This window comes from Bombyx mori, chromosome 3, assembly GCF_030269925.1.
Source record: "Bombyx mori chromosome 3, ASM3026992v2".
Lineage (NCBI taxonomy): Eukaryota > Metazoa > Arthropoda > Insecta > Lepidoptera > Bombycidae > Bombyx > Bombyx mori.
This window is the reverse complement of record NC_085109.1, coordinates 2,091,580-2,114,930: the sequence shown is the minus strand read 5'-3', so window position 1 is coordinate 2,114,930 and position 23,351 is coordinate 2,091,580. Positions and strand designations below refer to the sequence as shown.

Genomic DNA, 23,351 nt, shown 5'->3' with positions numbered 1-23,351 from the left:
TCGACTACTGCGAGACCACTAGTATTAATTAAAACGTCTACTTTCTATTGAAAGTATTCGCAGTGTATACAAAATGTATACAATGTGCGTACAATCTCATAGACGTAATGGATTGAATTATTCTCATAAGTTCAAAGTGACAGTTTGACGGAGTGTTCGGGCCGTGACGAGGGTCCCAGCGAAAACATGTTTTGATAGCGTCAAGGCCTTCCTTGATAGTTTTGAAATAATCCAAGACCTGAGGGCCTGAATTCTGAACGTCTAAGAATTTAAGGTAGTGTTAAATATCGATTACTGTTAACGATCCGGCGCGCGGCGGCTTGTGGCTCTAATTTATTCTAACAATAGTAAATGTTGACTTGAAGACGACTAAGAGATGTATGGAAATGGTAGTGCAAGGTATAGTGGGAAGAGATCGACCGAAGAAGACATGGATGGAGTGTGTGAATTACGATATGAGAGAAAGAGGAGTGAGTGTTGAGATGACGGCTAATAAAAGAGAATGGAAGACAAAAATTAGCTGTGCCGACCCCAGCTACTGGTGGAGAAAAAGAAGAAAAATGGTTGATTTTGACTTATTACTGCTTCGCGGCAATGATTGGTTTTCCGTTATTGGCTTTGTAGACAGACGAGCATACGGCCCACCTAACATATAGCCTAAGCTACATAACAAAAAGTTTTAATGCACATAACCATCATAAAAAATAAAAAAAACTTATTTTGTTACTAGATACAATTCGTAATGAAGCGCCTAAATTGTTTGCTTTGGATAGTTATTAGAAGGATCCAAGAATGAACTGTCTTGTCTTAATTAGTTTTAAACAATTTTATTTTATAATTAAGCATTCCGATTATCTGCGTAGGTTAATGAAATAACTTTAGACATGTCAAAGATAGTTAAAAAGAAGAAATCCATTCACACACGGTAAAAGCTTATTACTTATTCGTAGGGTAAAAGTGAAATATTCAGAAGTTTCTATCTCATTCTCTCCTAAGCTAAACAATGCAGTGTGTAAGTTCGTTTTGTCTCTATCTAATATTACTTTTTCGTTTCATCAAGTTTCAAATGCAGCGACGCTGACGAGGTTTTTGATTTAAAACAAACTGTTATTTAAAAAGAATAACAAAAGGAAAACAATTATTTAACTGATTTCTAACTTCGAACTAAATTCAAAGAAAAAAATACATAACAATCCTTAAAAATCATTCATTGACCGTTTATTTGTGAAGCCTAAACAAACATCCGCTTCCCGCGCATCCGAACAAACGTTTGCGCGGGAAGAATCTGTCAGGCAATACAATGATGATTATTTATTATTAAAACGTGTTATCTATATTATGAATTATGTTTCACCTTAAGAAAAACACGAGGGTTACGGAATTCATTCATACATTCGTCTACAAAAATATCAAACAAAGCCATAAACATCTGTACCGTATTCAGATCACATTGAACACGTATTAACGCTTTTGTTGTACAGAATATAGATAATCTGTGGATAAACAATAAATGCTTACTTACGGTACTGACTTTTTGGCGCAAATGCGAAGTTGTGTGATTTGTTTTATTTTGTCTATTGTGTTTCTTTAGGTTTAAATGTGTAATAACGGTTGTTTATTAACTGTTTAATATCTGTAAAAGTGCACAAATGTGGAAAAATGCAACAAAGCAGCTGAACGTAACTTCTCGGGATCCTCCAAAAAGTCCACTGACAAAATCTCATTAAATGACCACCATTTTACTGAGATTATATATATATATATATATTTTTTATTGCTTTGATGGGTGGACGAGCTCACAGCCCACCTGGTGTTAAGTGGTTACTGGAGCCCATAGACATCATCCCATATCATCTCATCTCATTTCATTTAATTTCACTCCATATCATTTTTCATAAAATCTTGAATATAAATTAAAATTTGAATTTGATGACTGAAACATCTGCATTCACAGAATAACTTAACCTAAAGCCACGTGATTTCAGAAAAAAAAACACGCTTTTCATCGTACATTTGAATACATATGCGCCAAACTTGGAAGCCATTAGACAAGGTTCCGGACGGCTGGCCTAATCGCATTAAACCAGGGATTCCGCCTAAAACGGAATCCGATTGTCTAATTCACCTGTAGTGCTTCCAATTTGAACCGTTTACGGGTTGTAAATGGTATAGCTGTAATTCACTGTAAAAATATGATGAGACTTAGGTATTGCCTGAAATATTGTAATAATGTTGTTTGAAATATTTTCTACAGATCTATTCTGTGTTCATAGATTGTTAGAATTAAACTCTTTACACTTCGTGGTTTTTGACATGTTATACTTTGTTATTGATCAAGGAAAAAATAAATAAAAAATGCAAAGCCTAACCATAGACATTTTATTTATATTCACCGATCAGGCAATCATCTATAGAAACGTTATTAAATGCCAACATTACAGAAATACGATCAAAAGCTTAATTCGTAACACGACAATTTTAATTTTTTTGTTGCTTCGTTTGGTAAGTAGACAAAGTAAAGTCTCAGTTTTATAATACAATGTTTGCCTCACCCTTCAAACCGAAGCGCATTACTGCTTCACGGCAGAAATAGGCAGTGGTAGTAACAACCCGTGCGGACTCACAAGACGCTCTAAAATTTAGCCGTCTTTAGCAATTTTTTGCAACAACCGTACTAAGTATTTAAACTTTAACACGAAGTAATTGAGGTATGAGGTCTCAATTTGGATGTTGGTATTAACGACATGGCGGTCATGTGTGCTTACTCATTTACAATTATTTCAATTCCTAGTCTAGTAAACTAAAGTAAAGTCTAGACCACACTACTGACTTCGGCAAAGTTTTAGTACAAGAACGATACTGCAAATACACGAGCCAAACGTCGACTGACCAATGAACAATATTTTAATTGAATCTATATTGAATGAAATGCAGCGACATTGATTGACAGAATGAAGGACATAACTCCGTTTCCTGGACGGGAATGAATGACTGAATTCATTCGATGCTCTAACAAATTGGCTGACATCATATCGATTTCACGCCGACGCCAGTTGGAATTTTATCGGAATTTGTCCAACAATTCAGAGATGCTTGAACTGCGAAACCGTGAAAAGGTTACAATGCGTGTGTAATTTAAGAACATTTAAATCAACACACGATGCTGTTACTCTCTCAAACTTATACTTAACTAGCGACCCGCCTTCGCTTCGCTTCGGAAACTGTAATTTATTATTGATTTCTCCACTATTTAATGGATGTTATTAAACATATAAACCTTCCTCTTCAATTACTCTATCTATTAAAAAAAACCGCATCAAAATCCGTTGCGTAGTTTTAAAGATTTAAGCATACATAGGAACATATATAGGGACAGAGAAAGCGACTTTATTTTATACTAGGTATGTAGTGAAACACAATTGTTCAGTGTGCTTAGTATGTAGTAGTTTTATTTTCCCAACTGGAAAGGCAAAGGTATCAATCACCATATCACCAAAGGTACCATACAGCCTAATCTTTTATATATGTTTTTTTTGATATGAAAAATGATATTATGAAATGAAATGAAGTTAATTAATAGGAAACATGCCATGCAATAAAATGAAATGAGATGAAATGATATGGGATGAAAGATAATCTCAGTAAAATGGTGGTCATGTACTGACCTTTTCAGTGGACTTTTGGAGGATCCCGAGAAGTTACGTTCAGCGGCTTTGTTTCATTTTCCCACATTTGTGGACTTTCATAGATACTAAACAATTCATAAGCCACCGTTATTACACATTGAAGCCTGAAGAAACACTACATAGACAAAATAAAACATATCCCACAATTTCACTCCTCGCGTTCCCACCAAAAAATCCAACAGTGTCCTTATTGCGAGTTTTTTTACGTTCTCGATAGCGTTAAAGTTAACTCAAACTTGTATGCAGTTAAACAGCGCCTTTAGCGGCAAACGTAGGCAAACGTTCCAACTCCATACAAAAATGAGTTACTTTTACGCTATCAAGACCGTTAAAAAACTCACACTAAGCTCACAGGTACGTAAGATAGTCCCAATTCAGTTCCCGTATTTTAACTGCCTTAAATTATTCAGCCATCTGTGAAAGTGCCCGAACGCGGGAAAGTGAAACAAGCTGGTGAACGCAGCTAACAATCTGATTGTATTATTTTGAATATGCCGGATAAATCTAGTTCTTATTGTCTCAAAGAACTAACTCACTTACCCATGAATTTGTAATTTAATGTCGTTCATGTAAAATTATCTGAAAAAGCGTTTCATCACACCGTTAATTGCTTTATTATTAATACGCTTTTATTAGCTTCAGACGTATGTCATGTATGTAACGGAATCTTTGAACATGATTTTGACCCCCTTGAAAACGTCGGATTAACTTGCAATTTGGCATACTTATTAAGAACCGATGACAATTCAAGACTTAAAAAAAATATTTAAAAAATTGAAATTGAACTAAAAAATTAAAAATATAAAATAGTTTAAAAAAACTAAAAAAATACGCTTTTATAAAAAATCCAACTAAAAAATAGAATTTTTTTTTATTAAATTTGAATTAAAAATAGTGTAAGAAAAAATGATTTTATTGTAAAAAAAAAAGCGTGGAGTGCATGGCATCAGTAGTTATAAATATCATATATTAATTTATTAAAATTTATTTTCTATTTTTTAGTTGGATTTTCTATAAAAGCGTAATTTTTTAGTTTTTTTAAACTATTATTTATTCAGTGGAAAACTGATCCACCACTAACAAATATTGTAATCAAGGTAAAACCTACTCATCTGTTTGAAAATAAAATACCGTTTCTCTACTAACGAACAAAACAATGTTTTAGAACCTTTTCACTCGCGCTGCAGCAAACTTTGTGATTAGTCAGTTCTTGTGTTGGGGCTCGTATTTTCTACGATAGCATTCAATCATTCATTCAATAGAGATAATTGAAAACTAGCTAATTTTCGTAAGCGGGCGGGAAATGTTGTTTATTTTTGCGTAAAATTATATCCATTCATTTTCGGAATTTCGTAAGCATTCTCTACTAATCGTTTTGGCGGGAGTGATAAATTTACGGTTCATTTCGTTTAGGTTTTTAGCATTTACTACTTAAAAGATAGAAATACTTAGATATTGGCCAACGAAGATTTAGGTTGCTGTGGTGTTATTAGCGTTTATTTTCGGAGTTCCAAGTCTCAATTGAACCAGTAGTGTTCAAGCCTCAAGCCCAAACGTCTGCCTGTTTCGGTTCAGAAGTAGAGTGGTACATACTACATTTTTTTTTCCGGGCCGGTGGCCGAACCTCCTACGAGGTCCCCGCGCATAAGGGGCGCGCGGGGTATGTGAGACTCAACGATCTGCAGGTGTTGAGAGCAGATCGCGGGCCCAAGGATTTTAGGTCCCACCCACTAAACGACTCTCCTGCACTCTTACACCCGACGTCCGATCTCCGTCCGGGGTCAGAACCCGGTCAGAGTAGGGGGGTTCCCGCGGTCAACACTACAACCAGACACGCGGCGCCACCCCGAGGACGCCCGGCCGACGGGTCGTCCAGGCGATAGTCGACGACCACGATGTCGGTCGGCGGCACTTACTACCTAACTTAAGATCACAACACAAATTGAACATTCACAAAAGGTTACATTTAAAAAAAAAACATTGTCCCCCACAAATCACACAACGTTTGAATAAACAAACATAATTGACAAATTTACTTTTTAAATGATAGAAACATTTAATTGGATAGATATTTTTGGTCGCTGCATTGTTCGACTATTTACGGATACGTAACGACACGTTAGACGCATGTGACATTATCATGCAGTATATCTTTTTAATCATAATTTTTGTTTAATTTGAGATTTCGATTTGTTTATTACAAGAAAAACTAACCGCTCAACTCAACATAATAGACTAATATATTAAATAATTGAAACAAAAAATTTATTAAAAATCCTCACCCTAATTCAAACATCGTGACGTATGAGTTCTCGCGTCCCTTGTCGAAGCGACAAGGCGGCACGACACGAAAACCCTCTTGTCATGGCCGCCGGAAACTATATACCCGATCCTGTGGACCGAATGGTAAACAGTCGACGTCGCCCTTGAACACATAATTTCGGATCCTCCAGATTCACTAACGATACTTTTAGATATCCCAAGCACCGGTCAACGTCCGCGTCGAACCCGTCGCTTGCGACGAAGGGTTCGGCGAGTAAACTAAACCACTGAGCCCACTAGCTCACTGAGTTTCACGCCGGATCTTCTCAGTGGGTCGCATTTTCGATCCAGTGGTAAAGTTTGCGAAGTACTGCTTTTGCTAGGGCTAGTGTTAGCAACGCCCCCAGGTTAGACGAGAGCTCACCTACACGTTAGGTTACGCTGGCATAGCCTCTCCAAGCTACCAGCTTAGTTAGGCAAAAAAAGACCAATACCTTCCTTGTAGCGCCAATAAAAACTGTACCAAATTTCATCACGTTCTATGAGTGAATAAAAAATGCACTACGGAGAGCATTAATGTTATTAGCTTATTGTGTTATTATGCATCCGTAATAGACCCCGGAAAATCGAGAGATGTAAGAATTGGATGGATGGACATATCTTCGATCAATTACACTTAAATGCTCTCCCTTTATCTCTTAGCTATTTATCCCAAATGGTCGTGTGGTCAGCTTCCCTTATCCTACTCCTCCACTACGCTCTGTCTTTGACATCCTCGTAGGACAAAAAGGACAAAGTAAGCTTCATATTTACTCCCAGTTAAAATAAGCAATAAAATAGAAATAAATGTAAATGCATCAATTAATGACTTAATAAACATACAAATGAGTGTTTCTAATTTATTATGCGAATATGAACTCTGTAAATTATTCTAGAAAGTCAAAGCTTAGTAAAATTTATGACCCCGTATAATTAGTTGTCATAGTGGAATGAATAACGCAGTTATTAAACTAAGGCTGAATGAGCATAGCTGCCTTGGTCTGTGAATGTGTCAAAGTGTGAGTGACAGTTTCAAGCTATAATTCAGTGAAGACTTTTTGGTGGGAGTGTGAGGAAAGAAGTTGTATCGATTGTTTTATTTTTTAATTAAATATTTCTCCAGACTTAAACGTATGATATAGGGCGACTTTTTGACTGTTGAGCATCAGTGAAACAATACATGTGGGAAAATTAAGCAATTCCAGTGAATGTGGCATCCCAAGTTCTTCCAAAAAGTATGAGACTGAAACTGTTTCATCCCATCTCATCTTGTTTCATTTAATTTAATCTCACTCAATTACAATTTCAAAATAATCAACGTCACCACATTTCGCTCTTTATCATTTTCACTTTTTTTTATTGCCTTTGTAGGCAGACGAGCATACGGCCCATTTGATGAAAGTTGTCACCGTCGCTTATGGACGTCAGCAATGCCAGGGGCAAAGCCAAGCCGCTGCCTACAGAACATAACTTAACAGAATATATAAAAAATTAGGCTGAATGGTCCGAAACCTTCGCTTTTCTTGTTCGAAAAAATTAACTTAATACTTATACCCAAAAAAAAATTTGCTCGACCAAAACCGATCTTAACTAAATGCATTTTTTATTATTTTAGAGCTCTCGTATTACTTAATGGTTTAGTTGTAGAAAAAATGGTTCGAAGATAGAGAACACCATCGTTGAGATAAAACAGGGGTGTCACTGCGTACAGTATTGCCGTGGGAAGATAAAATCAGTGCACAGTTTTTAAAATCTAAATTTTTTTTTTAATACCGTTCGGTATATTGTGCCTTACAAAGAACAGATAAAAAGCCAAACCGGCCAGAGTGTCCATGGACAACAGTTGACCGACGACAGATTGTAACGGTCTTTAAATCAAAAGGAATTGTTTTTTGTATTTTTGCGATAATTCACGCAACATATAAGATCTGAGCATTGAGTCTGTGAACGACTATCTTTCTCTCTCGTTTTCTCCATTCGGTACACACTTAATAATGTCTCCTATAATCTTGTTATCGGAAACGCTCTGTAATGTTGTTAATCTATAATTCAATAAAAAATACGATATTTTTTTTGCTTTATCACGTCATTAGGCCACTGCCTAGACCACTGGTCTAGCTCTGCTATCCATGCTGCTGGTATCCATGAGCGACGATGACCACTCACCATCAGGTGGTCCGTTTGTTCGTTTGCTCACAAGGGCACTAAAAAAATCACAAGCCACCACATCTTCTACCTTAACAACGTTCTAATGCAAAATACCGTTAAATAATCTGTATTTAATTTTTTGCTCTGACCAATCTATTAGCGTAACAGAAACCCCTAAACTTTCTCGTGTGAACCCAAAAAAAAGGGATGGGAAAGTTTTTTTTAGATCGATCCGCTAATAAGCTAACACGCGACGTTTAGTTACAGCTAACAAATCAATCGCAAACTTGTTTCTTTTTCGAGTTTCATTTTAATTTTAAGAAAATATTTATTTTGGCGCGTATCAATATTAAACGACCAACTAATAAGATGCAATTAAATAATGATTATCAAATAATATAAAAAATATGTTTTTTTTTTTCTCCTACCTATCCTAGTAGCCTCGAGGGGTTATTCTAGATTCACCGAACTAATAGGTGAGCTCATGGGGCTCAAACCTGACGACGTTGCTAACACGAACCCTAGCAAGAGCAGTGCTTCGCAGAATCTACCACCGGATCGGAAACGCGACCCACTGAGAAGATCCGGCGAGAAACTCAGTGGGCTGTGTCTGTGGGTTAATTTACTCGCCGAGCCTTTCGTCGCAAGCGACGGGTTCGGCGAGGACGGTGACCGTGCTTGAGGTACCTAAAAACATGTTGCTGCTATGTATGCCATGATATTATATGAGACATCCGTATGGTTCGCGTAAAATCCCTTCTTAGATCTTCTCTTACATCGCGTACTGAATAATAAATAAATAAATAAATTAAAAGTAAAAAATATATTAAAAAAACTCTTCCACGTCATGCTAATTGTGAGCGGCGAAACTCACACCGTTGCGACTATGCACCCCCAGGACTTAACATCAGATTATTAACTCATAACTTTTTATGTCATGGTACATGGATGATCGAAGTATTATATAGGTAGTTTGAGCAGGTAAGTATGGAATGGCTCATCCCCATAACTAACCACCGACATTATAATAATACATGATAATATCCGCAACATGTTTCGTCAGATTACAGAAATAGAGTTATCAGCAACATGCTTCGTCAAAAAGTACAATACTTACTTTCAGTTACAAGCGTCGTCATAAGTAACATATAGGTCCACGCTAACAGCAATGCGCGCGTAGGCATCGGCTAGTCAAACAAGCCACTCTAGATCGCACCCGGCCCGAAAGTACCCATTACTCTAGCAGCATTGCCACGCTGTATGGCAATGGTAAATCTCTTTATTTATTATTAATTATTAACTTGTCTGCTCAACTACCACTCTTTTACTGGTGGTAGGCTGTCTTACGCGCATAAATAGGTATCGCCTTGTCTATTTCTGTCACGAAGCAGTAATGCGTTTCGGTTTGAGGCATGGGGCAGCTTTTGTACTGGAAAACTGAGATTTCGATCTCACATCTCAAGGTGGGTAGCATTTACGTTGCTGATGTCTAAGTCGTCACCCCATCAAAGCAATTATAAAAGAAAAGACAAAAATCGAAATAAATTAATAAAAACATTTATTACATGAAATATTTATTAAGTCATTCAGAATGGCTTCAATAGATTAAAATATTCTTGAGAGACTTTAGCAAATTGTTAAAGTTATCAGTAATATAATGAATTAGTTAGAAAATTATTTAACTTAAAAAAACAAAGGTCAGTAAACTCTTAACGACAAAAAAACACTTTCATTTCTTGTCTTTGATCTTTAAAATTTTTCACTTAAAAGAAATCATCTATGATCTGTGTCATTTATAAAATGGAAGTCAAGGAAGGACTTTTGGCGGGAACGCAAGGAGTGAAGTTGTGTGATTTGTTTTATTTTGTCTATTTAGTGTTTCTTCGGGTTTAAATGTGTTGGTTTATTAACTGTTTAGTATCTGTGAAAGTGCACAAATGTAGGAAAATAAAACAATGCCGCTGAACGTAACTTCTTGGGATCCTCCAAAAAGTCCACTGAAAAAGTCTCTGTAACTGACCACCATTTTACTGAGATTATATTTCATCCCATATCATCTCATCTCATTTCATTTCATTCCGTTTTCATCTCATTTCGTTTCATGTCATATTTCATATTAATCAACTTCTTTTAATTTCGTAATATCATTTTTCATATAAAAAAGGTTTCATTAAAATTAAAATAAGACTTGACCTAGAGGTCTTACTTAGTTGCCAGGTCATAAAAGCCCTTAAAAAAAGAGGTAAAGGAAAAGGTGGAGATTAATCTCAGTTTGTAGTTCTTATTTGCCGTGGAACATACAAAATATGGCAACATTAAGAGACGAAATCTGTATTAAAACCTAATTAATTTGGAGTCTCTCGAAGCAACCGATGAGTTGAAATGACGACTGGGTCAAAATAGCTGGTAGGGATTGGATGTGAAATGCAAGAGTTCAAAGGGAATGGAATACCTGTAGGATTGGTAAGAACGGAACGTATGAATAAAGTGTGGAACGGAATATTATGATGTGAATGAGATAAAATGGTAAAGCTGCTTTCAGACTACGCTATACTATAGTGCCATATAGTATAGCAGCGTATACTTAGCCAATAATATATAGTACAGTACAGTGTGAACGTGTCCATAACAATGTATGGTGCGCGATAGTGTTGTGCTATGAGCTATATACTAGATGCTATTATATTATAGCGTAGTCAGAAAGCAGCTTTCGAAAGGGAAAAAAGAATGACAGAGAAAAGAAAGACGGCCAAGACAAAAAAATGAGCAAGGCGTAAAATATGTTAATTGATTTTTAATTATTATTATAAAGAAGATTTTGGAAAAGAAGATTAAAAGTGCAACAGTGGAATAGTTTTATTTTATGGGCCACGATATCAATTCTATATGCACATATGAAGAGACAGTATGCCTTCTTAAAGCAATTATATTATTGGTATGGACATTAGCGTTGTGCATACTGTAACATTTACTGTACTGTAACATATACTGTACAGTACTGTACTGCAATGGACTGCACTGCACTGCCCTGCACTGTACTGTACTTTACTGTACTGTAATGTAATGTAATGTACTGTACTGTACTGTACTGTACTGTACTGTACTGTACTGTAACATATACTGTACAGTACTGTACTGCAATGCACTGCACTGCACTGCACTGCACTGCACTGCCCTGCACTGTACTGTACTGTACTTTACTGTAATGTACTGTACTGTACTGTACTGTACTGTACATGTACATTTAATAATTTAGTAAATTTAAATATTTACGACCTTATTAAATTGAATTTAAATTTGTTTTCATTAAACACATTAAAAACAAATATCAAAAGTCGTACGATTTATTTAACGAACGAATTCTGTGAGAGAACTTATGACTACAGTTGTATTAAGCTTTAATACAATAATAAAATTGACTGCCGTTTCAACTTCACGGTTTCTAGCGGCTTCTGGCAGAACGTATATTTCTGTAAATTCCGCCTTCGGTTTTCTTCCAACAATCGTATAGGAGTGCGGTAAGTATTACAAACGCGCTATATATCCTCGGGTAACGACCTGCTCTGTTGAGAGCTTGTACAGTCAGGTCAGTGGTTGTGAAAAGGAAAAATACAATATAAAGTACACTGAGAGAATCGTGTTTGTGTTTTTTTTTTATTGTTGCCATTGACGTGCTCACGGTCACCTGGTATTTACTGGTCACCGGAGCCCCCACCAAAAAATCCTGTCTAAACATGATGATCGCGACTCTCAGCAGTGAGGAGACGATGCGAGGAGTAGGAGGAGCCCATAGACATCAACGAAACTCTAATGCTGCCATCTACCTTGAGACATGAATTCTAAGTTTTACTTTTATAGTACAACGGCTGCCTCACCCTTCGCACGTGTTTCATTAGAAAAATTTGTACCTACTAGCGGGATTCGAACACGGGCACATTGGCATCACTCGATACGAATGCACCGCTCGTCTCATCCTTTAGGCCACGACGACTTCAAAAAGCGTTTTAATACAATAGGTTTCAACCCATATGCTACGTTTGCCGCTAGGGGCGTTGTTTTAACTCCATACAAATTCGGGTTGACGCGATTGAGAAGTAAAAAAAAAACTGACAGTAAGCACACAGGTATTGTTATGAATAGCATGTATATTTACGCGGAAAAAAAAAGTATTTAACACGTGCAATTTTGTACGTAAATACAGATGAATAGACAGAATAGACATTCAAAAGATCAAAACACTCGATTTCCTTGCAATCCAACCGTTACCGAAGGTCGGGAACAAGCCAATTATCGTAATTCTCACTGAATACAGGCCACATTTATTATGGGCCCATTAATCTGCCCTCTGAAAGACCCTTGGGTGTCTTGAATACAAATGAATAAATTACAAAATCCACCATCTCTCACTTATTTCTCACCGAACCACTAAGTGCGAGAAGGATAGAATTACAAATGAAACCTAGTATTCAGACATTAAGATCTACCAGTCTAAGAAACATCTTGTAAAGTTTATGTTATTTTCAGTCTCTCTTATAAATGCGATCTAACGTTGAATGCTGTATAATATCTGTACTATAATAGACTAGTCAACAAGTGTCATTTGGACCAACGTTTTCAGCAGTCTCCGAAAATTATAAATGAGGTGTCATTCGATTCGGAATGGCATCTAGAAGATTTTAGAAAAAAAAATGAAGTTCTGAAGTTGCAAAAATTGTAAAAGTTATCAACAATTAACTAAAAAAATGGGAGGCTTAGTTTTTTGCAAATATCTCAAAAATTAATAAAGATTTTTAAAATTTGAAAAAATATTCTAAAAGAGGGGGAAATTTCTTAAAAAAAAGTCTCGAATCCCGAAACTGTAATAAGAGCTAAGAATAATTTGTCAAGATTCAAGACTAAAAATTGATTTTGTTCAATGTAAAAACAGCACGATCACACGCATTAGAAGTATTTCTATCTCATTCTCTCGTAGGCTGTATCTATCTATCTTATCTCTTTTTAGATCGCTTTTTAGTTTCATCGAGTTTCAAATCAAAATGGCGCCAAAGACAGTTTCACTTCAAACAATCTAAATATAGATCTATATTAAACAGCCTGAATCTGTTTTCCCCCTTTGCAGCGAATACAATCTCTTACAATACAATCTCTTCGGTATCAATCATTAACAGAGACATTGACAGAGACGCAACAAAAACGCTCAAAACTGGCCCTATCCGGTCCTGTTAAGCGCCATTACATGCCAGTCACAGAGTAGACTGTTATAGATTAACCTGCAGACACGAAACACGAAAATCGACGGCCACATGGCAAAGGATTATTAACTATGTTACAATCCAATACTGTACATAACAATCCGATGTTATTTATTTAAGTGATTAATAGAAATTCTGTTCGTTCTCTTCCAGGCCTACACTCCGACCGGCTTCGAGAAGTACAGCTACACATGCTCAGTGGCCGATTACAAAGTAAACTTTTCAATCTGGGATACGTCCGGTAAGTGCTACCTTAACTATTACTAGTGCTCCCTCAGTAGTCGTGACTGTAATTAGATAATTGAAATTATAAGCTTAACAATTATTTATGGTTCTATTGTCACAGACTATATATACTTCTTTAATCACAGATTTCGCCAAAGCTACACTATAGACAAAAAACGTTAAAGACAAATAATATAAATCCATTCTTAATTTGACCACAGACTTTAACGATAAGCAAAAGAGTATAATAATATATGAGTGTGTGTGCGTCAAATACATGGTAGTGTGTGTAATATTTGTTTGATTTAATGAATTTTTGGTGCATAATTAAAAAAAATTAGCATTATGCACTCTTACTCGATATTCTCTATAAGTGTGGGAAATTTCATACTCATCCGACAGCGCAATTTTCGTAAAAAGGGGTACAAAGTTTTTGCTTCGCTTATTAATATATAGATAAACTTGGTCTTATAAAACGGACAAAAACTCTTGGTCTATTGATGTTGCCTCTTAAATTAGTTCGTCAAGGTATTAACAAAATTAGTAGTAACGTTTTCAAAAGTGGACTAATGGCGTGAAAGTAGTAGTGGTCTCTAAAACAGGCAACACTTGAAACAGGCAGCAACGTAATATACGATCAACATTTAACAAAAATGGCTGACAGACAGTATTACTGGATAATGCTTAATTCGATCCTTAAAAATCCTCTCGTTTTGTTTTACTAGAAGTGGTATACTATAAAATAATTAGAATTACTTCAGTTTCGGTAGGCAGCGGCTTGGCTCTGCCCCTGGCATTGTTGGAGTCCATGGCCGACGGTAACCACTCACCATCAGATGGGCCGTATGCTCGTCGGCCTAAAAAGGGCAATAAAAAAAAAGTTGCATTGAAACTACAGGAACATTCAACAGCCCGAATTACCATTGCGATTAAACCGCTTTCTCCGCTTGTGACCCGAGTGACGTGACGAGTGTTGCCGTATATACGAACGTCGCATTTTTAAGTAGAACACAAGATTATTATTCCCTAACATCCCCGTTAACTGCTGACGCACTCCAGAAACCGGGTAACGATTCTCCCGATGAAATTACATTAGAAATGCGCAACGTCGACTATTTTATGTGATCGTAAAATCGAAGAAAAAAAAAGACGCAATAAAAAACTAAAAACTTTATTGTTCATGTGGAACCTGTTGATATTTTATTCATAGCTTCGTAGAATAGGTCAGTTGAATAATTTAAAATAAAGAAATGTATAAGTTTTTAGTAAGATATCTCTCGATGCTAGTAGTGGGGTTAAGAAACTATTAAAAAACAATGATGAACATATCGTTTATTTCTTGACGGTCGTAAAAACGTGAGCGGGCGATATATATTAATACGCCCACAGTCTTCCTAATAAAATCATTAAAAAATCCATGGGAAGGGATGAGAAAATGCCATGGGATTCTATGACTAATTTTTGTGAAGTTTTGTTGGTTAATGACAAAGCGAAGATCTTTCACCAAGCTGGCGAAATTGCTCGGTGAACGGAAACGCATTAATGCTTCACGGCAGAAATAGGCAGGGTAGTTATCTACCCGTGCGGACTCATAAGATGTCCCACCATCAGTAATAACGCAAATTATAATTTTGCGGGTTTGATTTTTATTACACGATGCTATTCCTTTACCGTGGAAATAAATCGTGAACATTTGTTAAGTACGTATTTCATTAGAAAAATTGGTACCCGCCTCCGGGATTCGAACACCGGTGTATCGGAAGATACGAATGCACCGGACGTCTTATCCTTTTGGCCACGACGACTTCAAAGGCTATGTACCTACTTCCCTCCTCGCAATATGGGAGACAATAAGGTCTGAAATGGCGCTCAGCCAAACTCCGAGGAGTGGCTATCAAAAGTAACTCAACTATGCATCACCGAAAATGAATATAGAACTAGGCCTAAATCGTTACTCATCATCATCAGCCCACAATCGTCCACTACTGGACTTAGGGCTCTCTCAATCAACACCATTAAGCCCTCGGTCTTCGACTCTCCTCATCATTTATTATTGACGTTACACAATATCACTACATAGTATAAAACAAAGTCGCTTTCTCTGTCCCTATATCTGTCTGTCCCTATGTATGCTTAAATCTTTAAAACTACGCAACGGATTTTAATGCGGTTTTTTTTAATAGATAGAGTGATTGAAGAGGAAGGTTTATATGTATAATAACATTCATTAAATAGTGGAGAAATCAATAATAAATTACAGTTTCCGAAGCGAAGCGAGGGCGGATCGCTTGTACACTATAAACTCAAATTCCCAATTGATTAATTAAAATTTCAAGTACCTAAGTATTTCTCGAACTACTTACAGCTTAAGTAGCCAGACGCTATTGTAAAATAGCGCTCCCTGCCCGATTCAAAGGCATTAAGTACAAGAACTGAGATTAAAATTGATTTATTGCATACTAAACTCCGACCTCATTCGTCTCAAGGGCGTTCGCGTTAATACCATGCGCCTCAAAAATAAATCAATAGATGCGAATAGTCATAGATATAATTAAAATAATTTTTACGTCTTAATCTCCAGTAAATTTCCAATTTCGAATACTTTTTAGTTTTCTTGGTCGCGGACTATTAAGACGTATACGTCAAAATTTACTACCGTCTATTTATCTATAAACAATATATTTCTAGAACTTTACGTTTCATTTCACGCAAAGATGGAACTAATAGCCTCTGTAGCATTTAATTTGGCTTCGTTTGTTTTTCATTATCCCTTTAACATGATCGTGGGTGTTAGATAAGCGATAATCTATACTTCTATACTTAATATTATAAAGAGGATATTGATTTCTTTGTTTGTATTGAATAGGCTCCGAAACTACTGAACCGATTTGAAAAAATATTTTACTGTTTGGAAGCTATTGTATTCCCGAGTGACATAGGCTATAATCTTTTTTGAAAAAAATTTGGGATCCTTACTAAAACTCCAATAATGTAACCCAAGGTGTAAAAACATTACCTAAAATATTGTTTACATCGCGTGCCTGCGTAAAACTATTGATGATAGAATAAAATAATGTATTTTTTTATTGGTTAGATAGATGAACGAGCCTACTAAGCTTAGTGGTCATCAGCTCACAGACATCAACCGTTTAAATGCAGCCACTCACCTTGAGCGATGAGTTCCAAGTCTCAATTTTTACAGTACATCAGCTGCCCTCACCTTTCAAACCGAAACGCATTACTGCTTCACGGCTGAAATAGGCAGGGTACTTACCCGTGTACGTTCACAAGAAGCCCTGCCAGTAAACGCTTGGAAATAAAAAAAAACATTTTATCTAATAAAAAAAACAAAATGTGTGCAATTCACACGTGGTAGAAGTGAAACCTTCCAAAATTAAAATACAATTATCCTAAACGTCTTAAGTATATGTAAAATTTTGTCATTAGTAAATAATTGCAAGGTAGCGCCCTCTGTGAATTGATATTTTAATTTCACGTATAATCCTAAATTAAAATTCACTACAAAAGCTTTCATACACACGTTAGTATTAAAAAATCTCACAGATGGCGCTGTATTAAATAGTATGTATATTTCTGTATCACTCTTTGCTGGCTTCATCCTACACATTTTTGTATTTGTGTCTCTTATCTGTCGTTTTTTCCGTTGCATCCGGTTTGAAATCACAACGATTCTAAAGAAGTTTTCACTTCAATATGCTATGTATGCCCTACTCAAACACGCAAAACAAAAACATTCTAATCGTTTTTTCTTCTTCACAGGAACGACGTCCTACGACACGGTCAGACCTTTAGCGTACCAAGACGCGAAGCTGTTTATGCTGTGCTTCAACGTAGCCGAACCTGAGACCTTACACAACGCCGCAGCCAAAGTAAGTTGACCCGTTCTTTAAACAATCAGTACCGATTAGGTTTGTCTTTTCCACTGAAATAATCATCTTTAAAGGAACCGTTTTTTAAAATGTACATAAGTCAGTGTGCTTAGTGCGCGTTTTTTAACGTTCTCGATCGCGTAAAAGTTAACTCAAATTTGTATGGAGTTGGAACAGCGCCCCTAGCGGCAAACGTAGGCAACCGTTTCAACACAATTCAAACATGAGTTAACTTTTACGCTATCGAGAAATTGAAAACTCGCACTAAGCACGAAAGGCTATTTCTCGTTCTACTCTGACCGGGTTCTGACCTCGGGCGAAGATCGGGTGTGAGAGTGCAAGGTAGAGTCGTTTGATGCGGTAGGGCCCTAAAAACATTCTTAGGTACGCGGTCTGCTCCCAAAATCTGTAGACAGTCAAGTCCAACATAACTTATGTGCCCCCTAAGCGCGGAAACCTTGAAAGAGGTTCGGCCCCCTGTCCGGAAATAAAGGCTATTTCTCTCTATATGTACAATATTTTTCATTTATTTCACTTGTGTTTTTTTTTGGTATTGCACTCAGTGAACACGCAATCAAGAATCAGCTGACACGCGGGTTCGATGACCTCTGAAAAATTGTTTGCTATATATTGCGGATTTTCTAAATATGAATTCAAACGTTAAGCTTGTAGGCTCACAAGGATCATAAACTGCACTATATTACAATTACTGGTGGTAAGACGTCTTGTGAGTCCGCACGGATACGTACCACACCACCCTGCCTATTTCTGTCGTGAAGCAGTAATGCGTTTCGGTTTAAAGGGCGGAGCAGCAGTTGTAATTGTTCTGAGAACTTAGAACTCATATCTCAAGGTGGCTGACGGCATTTACGTTGTAGATGTCTATGGTCTCCGGTAACCGCTAACACCAGGTGGGCTGCGAGCTCGTCCATCCATCTAAGCAATAAAAATTTTAAAAAATAATTAAGAAGCGACTGAGGAACTTTTGATGGTGAGATGATAACATGGATGTTCCTTCCAGTGGTACAAAGAAACTTTTGCCACTGCGATGATAACATGGATGTTCCTTCCAGTGGTACAAAGAAACTTTTGCTGGTAAGATGATAACATGGATGTTTCTTCCAGTGGTACAAGGAGGTGAGGACCCACGGTGGCTCAGCGCCTGTGGTTCTGTGCGGATGCAAAGCGGACCTGAGACACGACAAGGAAACGCTCACAGTTCTGTCCAAACTAAAAACACATCCAGTCACCAGTGAAGAGGTAAATATTGTTACTATACGAAACCTTAAAACTCACATCTCAAGGTGGCATTTATGTAGTAGATGTCTATAGGCTCCGGTAACCACTTAACACAAGATGGGCTGTGAGCTCGGTCCACCTATCTATGCAATCTATACATATAAATAAAATTGGAGTGTCTGTTTGTAATATTGAAATAACCGCTTTTTACTGCATGCATATAAATATATAAAACGGTACATAACAATATACCAATGTAACATTTTGTATTATACAATTTTTGTTGTCTGTCTGTTTGTTTCGGTTAACCTCTGGAACGGCTGGACCGATTCTGACGGGACTTTCACTTGCAGATAGCTGGTGTAATAAGAAGTAATTTAAGCTAGTTCTATTTCAGAAGAATTCTAAAATTATTATATGATAAAGGAATGTTATGTTAAATCCCACGCGGACGAATTCGCGGGCACAGTTAATACAAAATAAACATAATACAATAATATATTGTGTTACACTTTTTTTTTTGTTCATTACGCCTAAGCTACTCGAAGTTTGGGCCATATGCACAGAGTAAATTTTTTTTACTCTGTGCCTTATGTGTCACCGTGGATGACATGTATTGGCTCCGGTTATCGCACACAGAACACAGAATGAGCTGTAAACTCGTCTACACATTAGAACAATAGATCAATTAACACGCATATTCTGCACCCGAGCCGCGTACAAACGTATCACGAATATCGTTGTTGATTGAAACAAGGCCCAATTCGGATCGGCGGCGTCGGTCAAACGTGCCAATTAATTTGATATCTTATTTCGTAACCAATAGGGCTGTGGTGCGCCACAAAAACATTATACTATTCAGTTCTCATCATCGATTACAAGTCTACGTCATATATTTCGTAACCAATAGGGCTGTGGTGCGCCACAAAAACATTATACTATTCAGTTCTCATCATCGATTACAAGTCTACGTCATAAAAAGCCCAAATTGAAGTTTTAAAATGACATTAGATCTTACCGGATAATGCCACGCGGTGTAGTTTTATGAAGTAATGTGTCTACCACGCGTCAAGCCCAGCAAACAAGTACCGATCTGTCTAAATAAATAAAAGCACTACACTAAAATCGTATGACAATATGAATTTAATGTAATGCATAGTGTGAAGTAATCACATCGATTTAGGATCCGCATAAATGTAGTGAGGGATTGTATCATACAGCCACTGGCTTTAATACATACTGTGTTATATAGTCTGTGATGCAAATAAAAAGCCCGCCAAAATATGTTAAAAATGCTCTATTTGTATTTTAACTGTAAAAGTGCTTTATATGAGATTAGAAGAAGAAAATATTGTTGAATAATTGAAATTTAACTTGTAATGCGTTTTTTAATTATACATCGATTACCCCGTAAAGATATTTCCCAGTTTCGGTATATTTGTTAATGTTTCAAATGTGTTTCCGGGTACTACATATTTTGTATAACACGGGAGAAAATCCTAAACCTTTGGATTTCTTAGGTTGATTTTGAATCACTATTTACCGCGTATGCACTTATTACCTTATTACCTTTATTTCTTGATGTGGATATAGGCACAAAATATTTTTTATTAATTAACAAATTTCTCGGGTAAGTTGCCACGAATAATTTAACAATAACGTTGACGGCAGCCCTCCTCCGATTCTGTTATGAATGAGAACTCGACTCACTAATTGAGGCGGCGCTTTTAGAGACCGCTAAATGAATGAGACTCGGAACGAAATTGAGGGATACTCCTTTATACAGATCAACTTGAGGCAATATTGTTGACTTGTCATTAAAACTATTACATTTATTTTTTCTTCTGTTCAAATTCTAATTAATACGTAGGGACGGTAAAAAAACATGCAGTACCACAAATAAAATGTCTTATTAGTCTTTTCTTCGGATTTTGCATGCCGTAGACATAACTAAAATTAATCTTATGATTTAAAATCGCGCTTTTTACTGTCCTTAAACTATTTTTGAGATTTCGTCAATAATTTTTTGTACGTTTTTTGGAACAGTTTCAATCGTTTGGTGACCACGAAAAATGTAAAAATGTCTTCGAAACATCAGAGAATTAAAACATATAATTATAAAAAAAACGCGATATTAAACGAATTTCCCTCAACGATGCTTCCAGGGCGACTTAGCGCTGAATAAGGACACGTCATAATGTCCTTAATCAAACTAGCTTTGCGAAGACTTCCCCACGCTAGGCAGCGACTTGGTCACGAAGGCCACGAGCTCGTCAAAACATTGGCAGGGTTCGCGTCTGCCTACACGGCAATTATGAGAAAAAAAAACCTAAAATTAAAAGCCCAATACATTTTACAGGCTCTATCGGTAGCAAGACAGATTGGGGCGACAACGTACGTGGAAACATCCGCCAGGGCTTCCGCTAAAGGGGTCAAAGACGCCTTCGAAGTAGCGGCCCTAGCAGCCCTCGGCAAACTCAACAAACAACAAATGAAGCAACAGGTATGAACGATATTGGGTTAGCTTTTACACGAGCAGACATCGTGAAACTCATGTCACCATTTTTTTTTTCTTACTTAGGTGAACGAGCTCACAGCACACCTGGTGTTAAGTGGTTACTGGAGCCCATAGACATCTACGACGTAAATGCACCACCCACCTTGAGATATAAGTTCTAAGGTATATTTACAACCGCGGCCGCGCCCTTGAAACCGAAACGCATTACTGCTTTACGGCAGAAATAAGCGGGGTGATGGTACCTACCCACGCGGACTCACACGAGGTCTTACCACCAGCAAAAATATTTAGTTATTACATTAGTGTTACTATATTAAATTGGATAATACACCGTGCACATTTATTACTGCAACGTCGATGATAAAAGCAGAGTTTATTTCAATAAGAACATATTTATATTTCAGTACCACTCGAGCTATTTACGGTCGTGGCAGGAGGGATATCAAAAGAAGTTTAATTTTGTTAGCAATCAGAAAATTAGGTTACGGCGCGTGTGATAATATGTTTCCTGAATAAAATTAACTTTTTATAATTATTATAAAAACTAGTGATCCCCCGGTAGTCAAAATTCGGCTATAATTAAATGAAATTATAAGTGTTTACACCATTATGATTCTATTGTCAAAGACTAATAAACTTCTGCAATCACAGATTTCGCCAAGACTACACTTTAGACAAATATTAATAAGGACAAACAATATTCAATCTATTCTCAATTTGACCACAGATTTTAAACATTAAGAAAAGTTTGACAATAAACAAATAGTATGCAAGCGTGCGTGTCAAATACGTGGTAGTGTGTGTAATATTTTTTTTATTGATTTAATTTATTTACTATGCATAATTAAAAAAAAATCTTAAACTTCTGCATTCCTTCTCTATATTCTCTATAGTTGTGGGAAATTTCATACTCCTCCGTCCGCGCAATTTTCGTAAAAAGGGATACAAAGTTTTTGCTTCACGTATTAATATATAGATTGTTTTTAATATTGCTTAAATCCATAGTTGATAGAAGATTCTAGATATCTGAGTTCGCAACAAGTTAATTAAACGAAGTAAAACTTGAAAAAAATACATATGCTTTTTTTTAAATATGAAGCTAAAAAAAATTTTACTGGTGATAGGACCTCATGTGAGTCCGCACAGGTAGGTACCACTACCCCGCCTATTTCTGCCGCGGAGTAGTAATGCGTTTCGGTTTGAAGGGTTGGGCAGCCGTTGCAACTATACTGAGACCTTAGAACTTATATCTCAAGGTGGGTGGCGCATTTACGTTGTATATGTCTATGGGCTGTCGTAACCATTTAACACCAGGTGGGCTGTGAGCTCTTTCACCAAACTAAACAAGAAAAAAGTAATAAGAGCAATTTTCGTAAAAAGTTTTTGCTTCACGTATTAATTTAAAGATTGCATTTCTAGCAGAAGCAAGTGGGCCGCAGCAAAAGCAAACGTGACCTCAAAGCCGAGCTCAAGGGCAGAGCGAAGAGCTGTTGTGTGATGTGATCTGCCGCCGGCCACCCCTCCCGGTGGCCGCACGACTGCTAGACCACAACCCCCAGCATCTGCCGCGCAAACTGCGCCATCTTAACTCAAGCTGGGGTACAATTCGACGTCGAAGATCTATAAAGTCGAAACCCGTCGCAATAACCAACAGTCTTGTTTAAGTGAAAACAAGAACTGGTCTTCCAAGATACCTTCGAACGGTCACAGAAAAAATGACTTTACCCATCATTGCCCGACAATGGTTCGGTGTTAAAATGTGTTGCCGACTCTATATTATGGAAGCAAAAGAACTGTTGTATTTTAACTAAACAAATATATTTATAGTGTATTAATTAAAAGTATGTAAAGTGATAAAATAAAGAAATATTTACGTAAAATTATATTGTTTTGAATTCGTTGTGAGCGTTGGAGAGTTTCATTTTAATTTGGATAGTTTAATGTTTTTTTTTTTTTTTTGGTAAGATGCAGTGTATCAATGACCCCAGGGTTGGATCGTGAAGCCTGTGATAATAAGAAAAATATAGAATCGGATGGTGACGAACTAATGAATCGTCTTAGATAGGTATCGTGGGGTGAATATATTTACAGT

At 36.7% G+C, this 23,351-nt stretch overlaps 1 protein-coding gene across 7 annotated transcripts in view; it reads left to right on the top strand.

Moving 5' to 3' along the window:
• LOC101743819 (rho-related GTP-binding protein RhoN) overlaps positions 1-23,139 on the top strand; it is a 131,903-nt gene extending 108,764 nt beyond the window's left edge. For 5 of the 7 annotated variants that reach the window (XM_062675048.1, XM_062675044.1, XM_062675046.1 and 2 more), the window contains 5 exons: positions 13,541-13,628; positions 17,393-17,502; positions 18,628-18,762; positions 21,101-21,244; positions 22,679-23,139. In XM_062675048.1, coding sequence (XP_062531032.1) covers positions 13,541-13,628; positions 17,393-17,502; positions 18,628-18,762; positions 21,101-21,244; positions 22,679-22,762 — 561 coding nt within the window. In that variant the 3' untranslated portion in view covers positions 22,763-23,139. The remainder of the gene's footprint in view (positions 1-13,540; positions 13,629-17,392; positions 17,503-18,627; positions 18,763-21,100; positions 21,245-22,678) is intronic. The other 2 variants (XM_062675053.1, XM_062675055.1) reach the window with 1 other exon arrangement.
• The last annotated feature ends 212 nt before the right edge of the window (positions 23,140-23,351 follow it).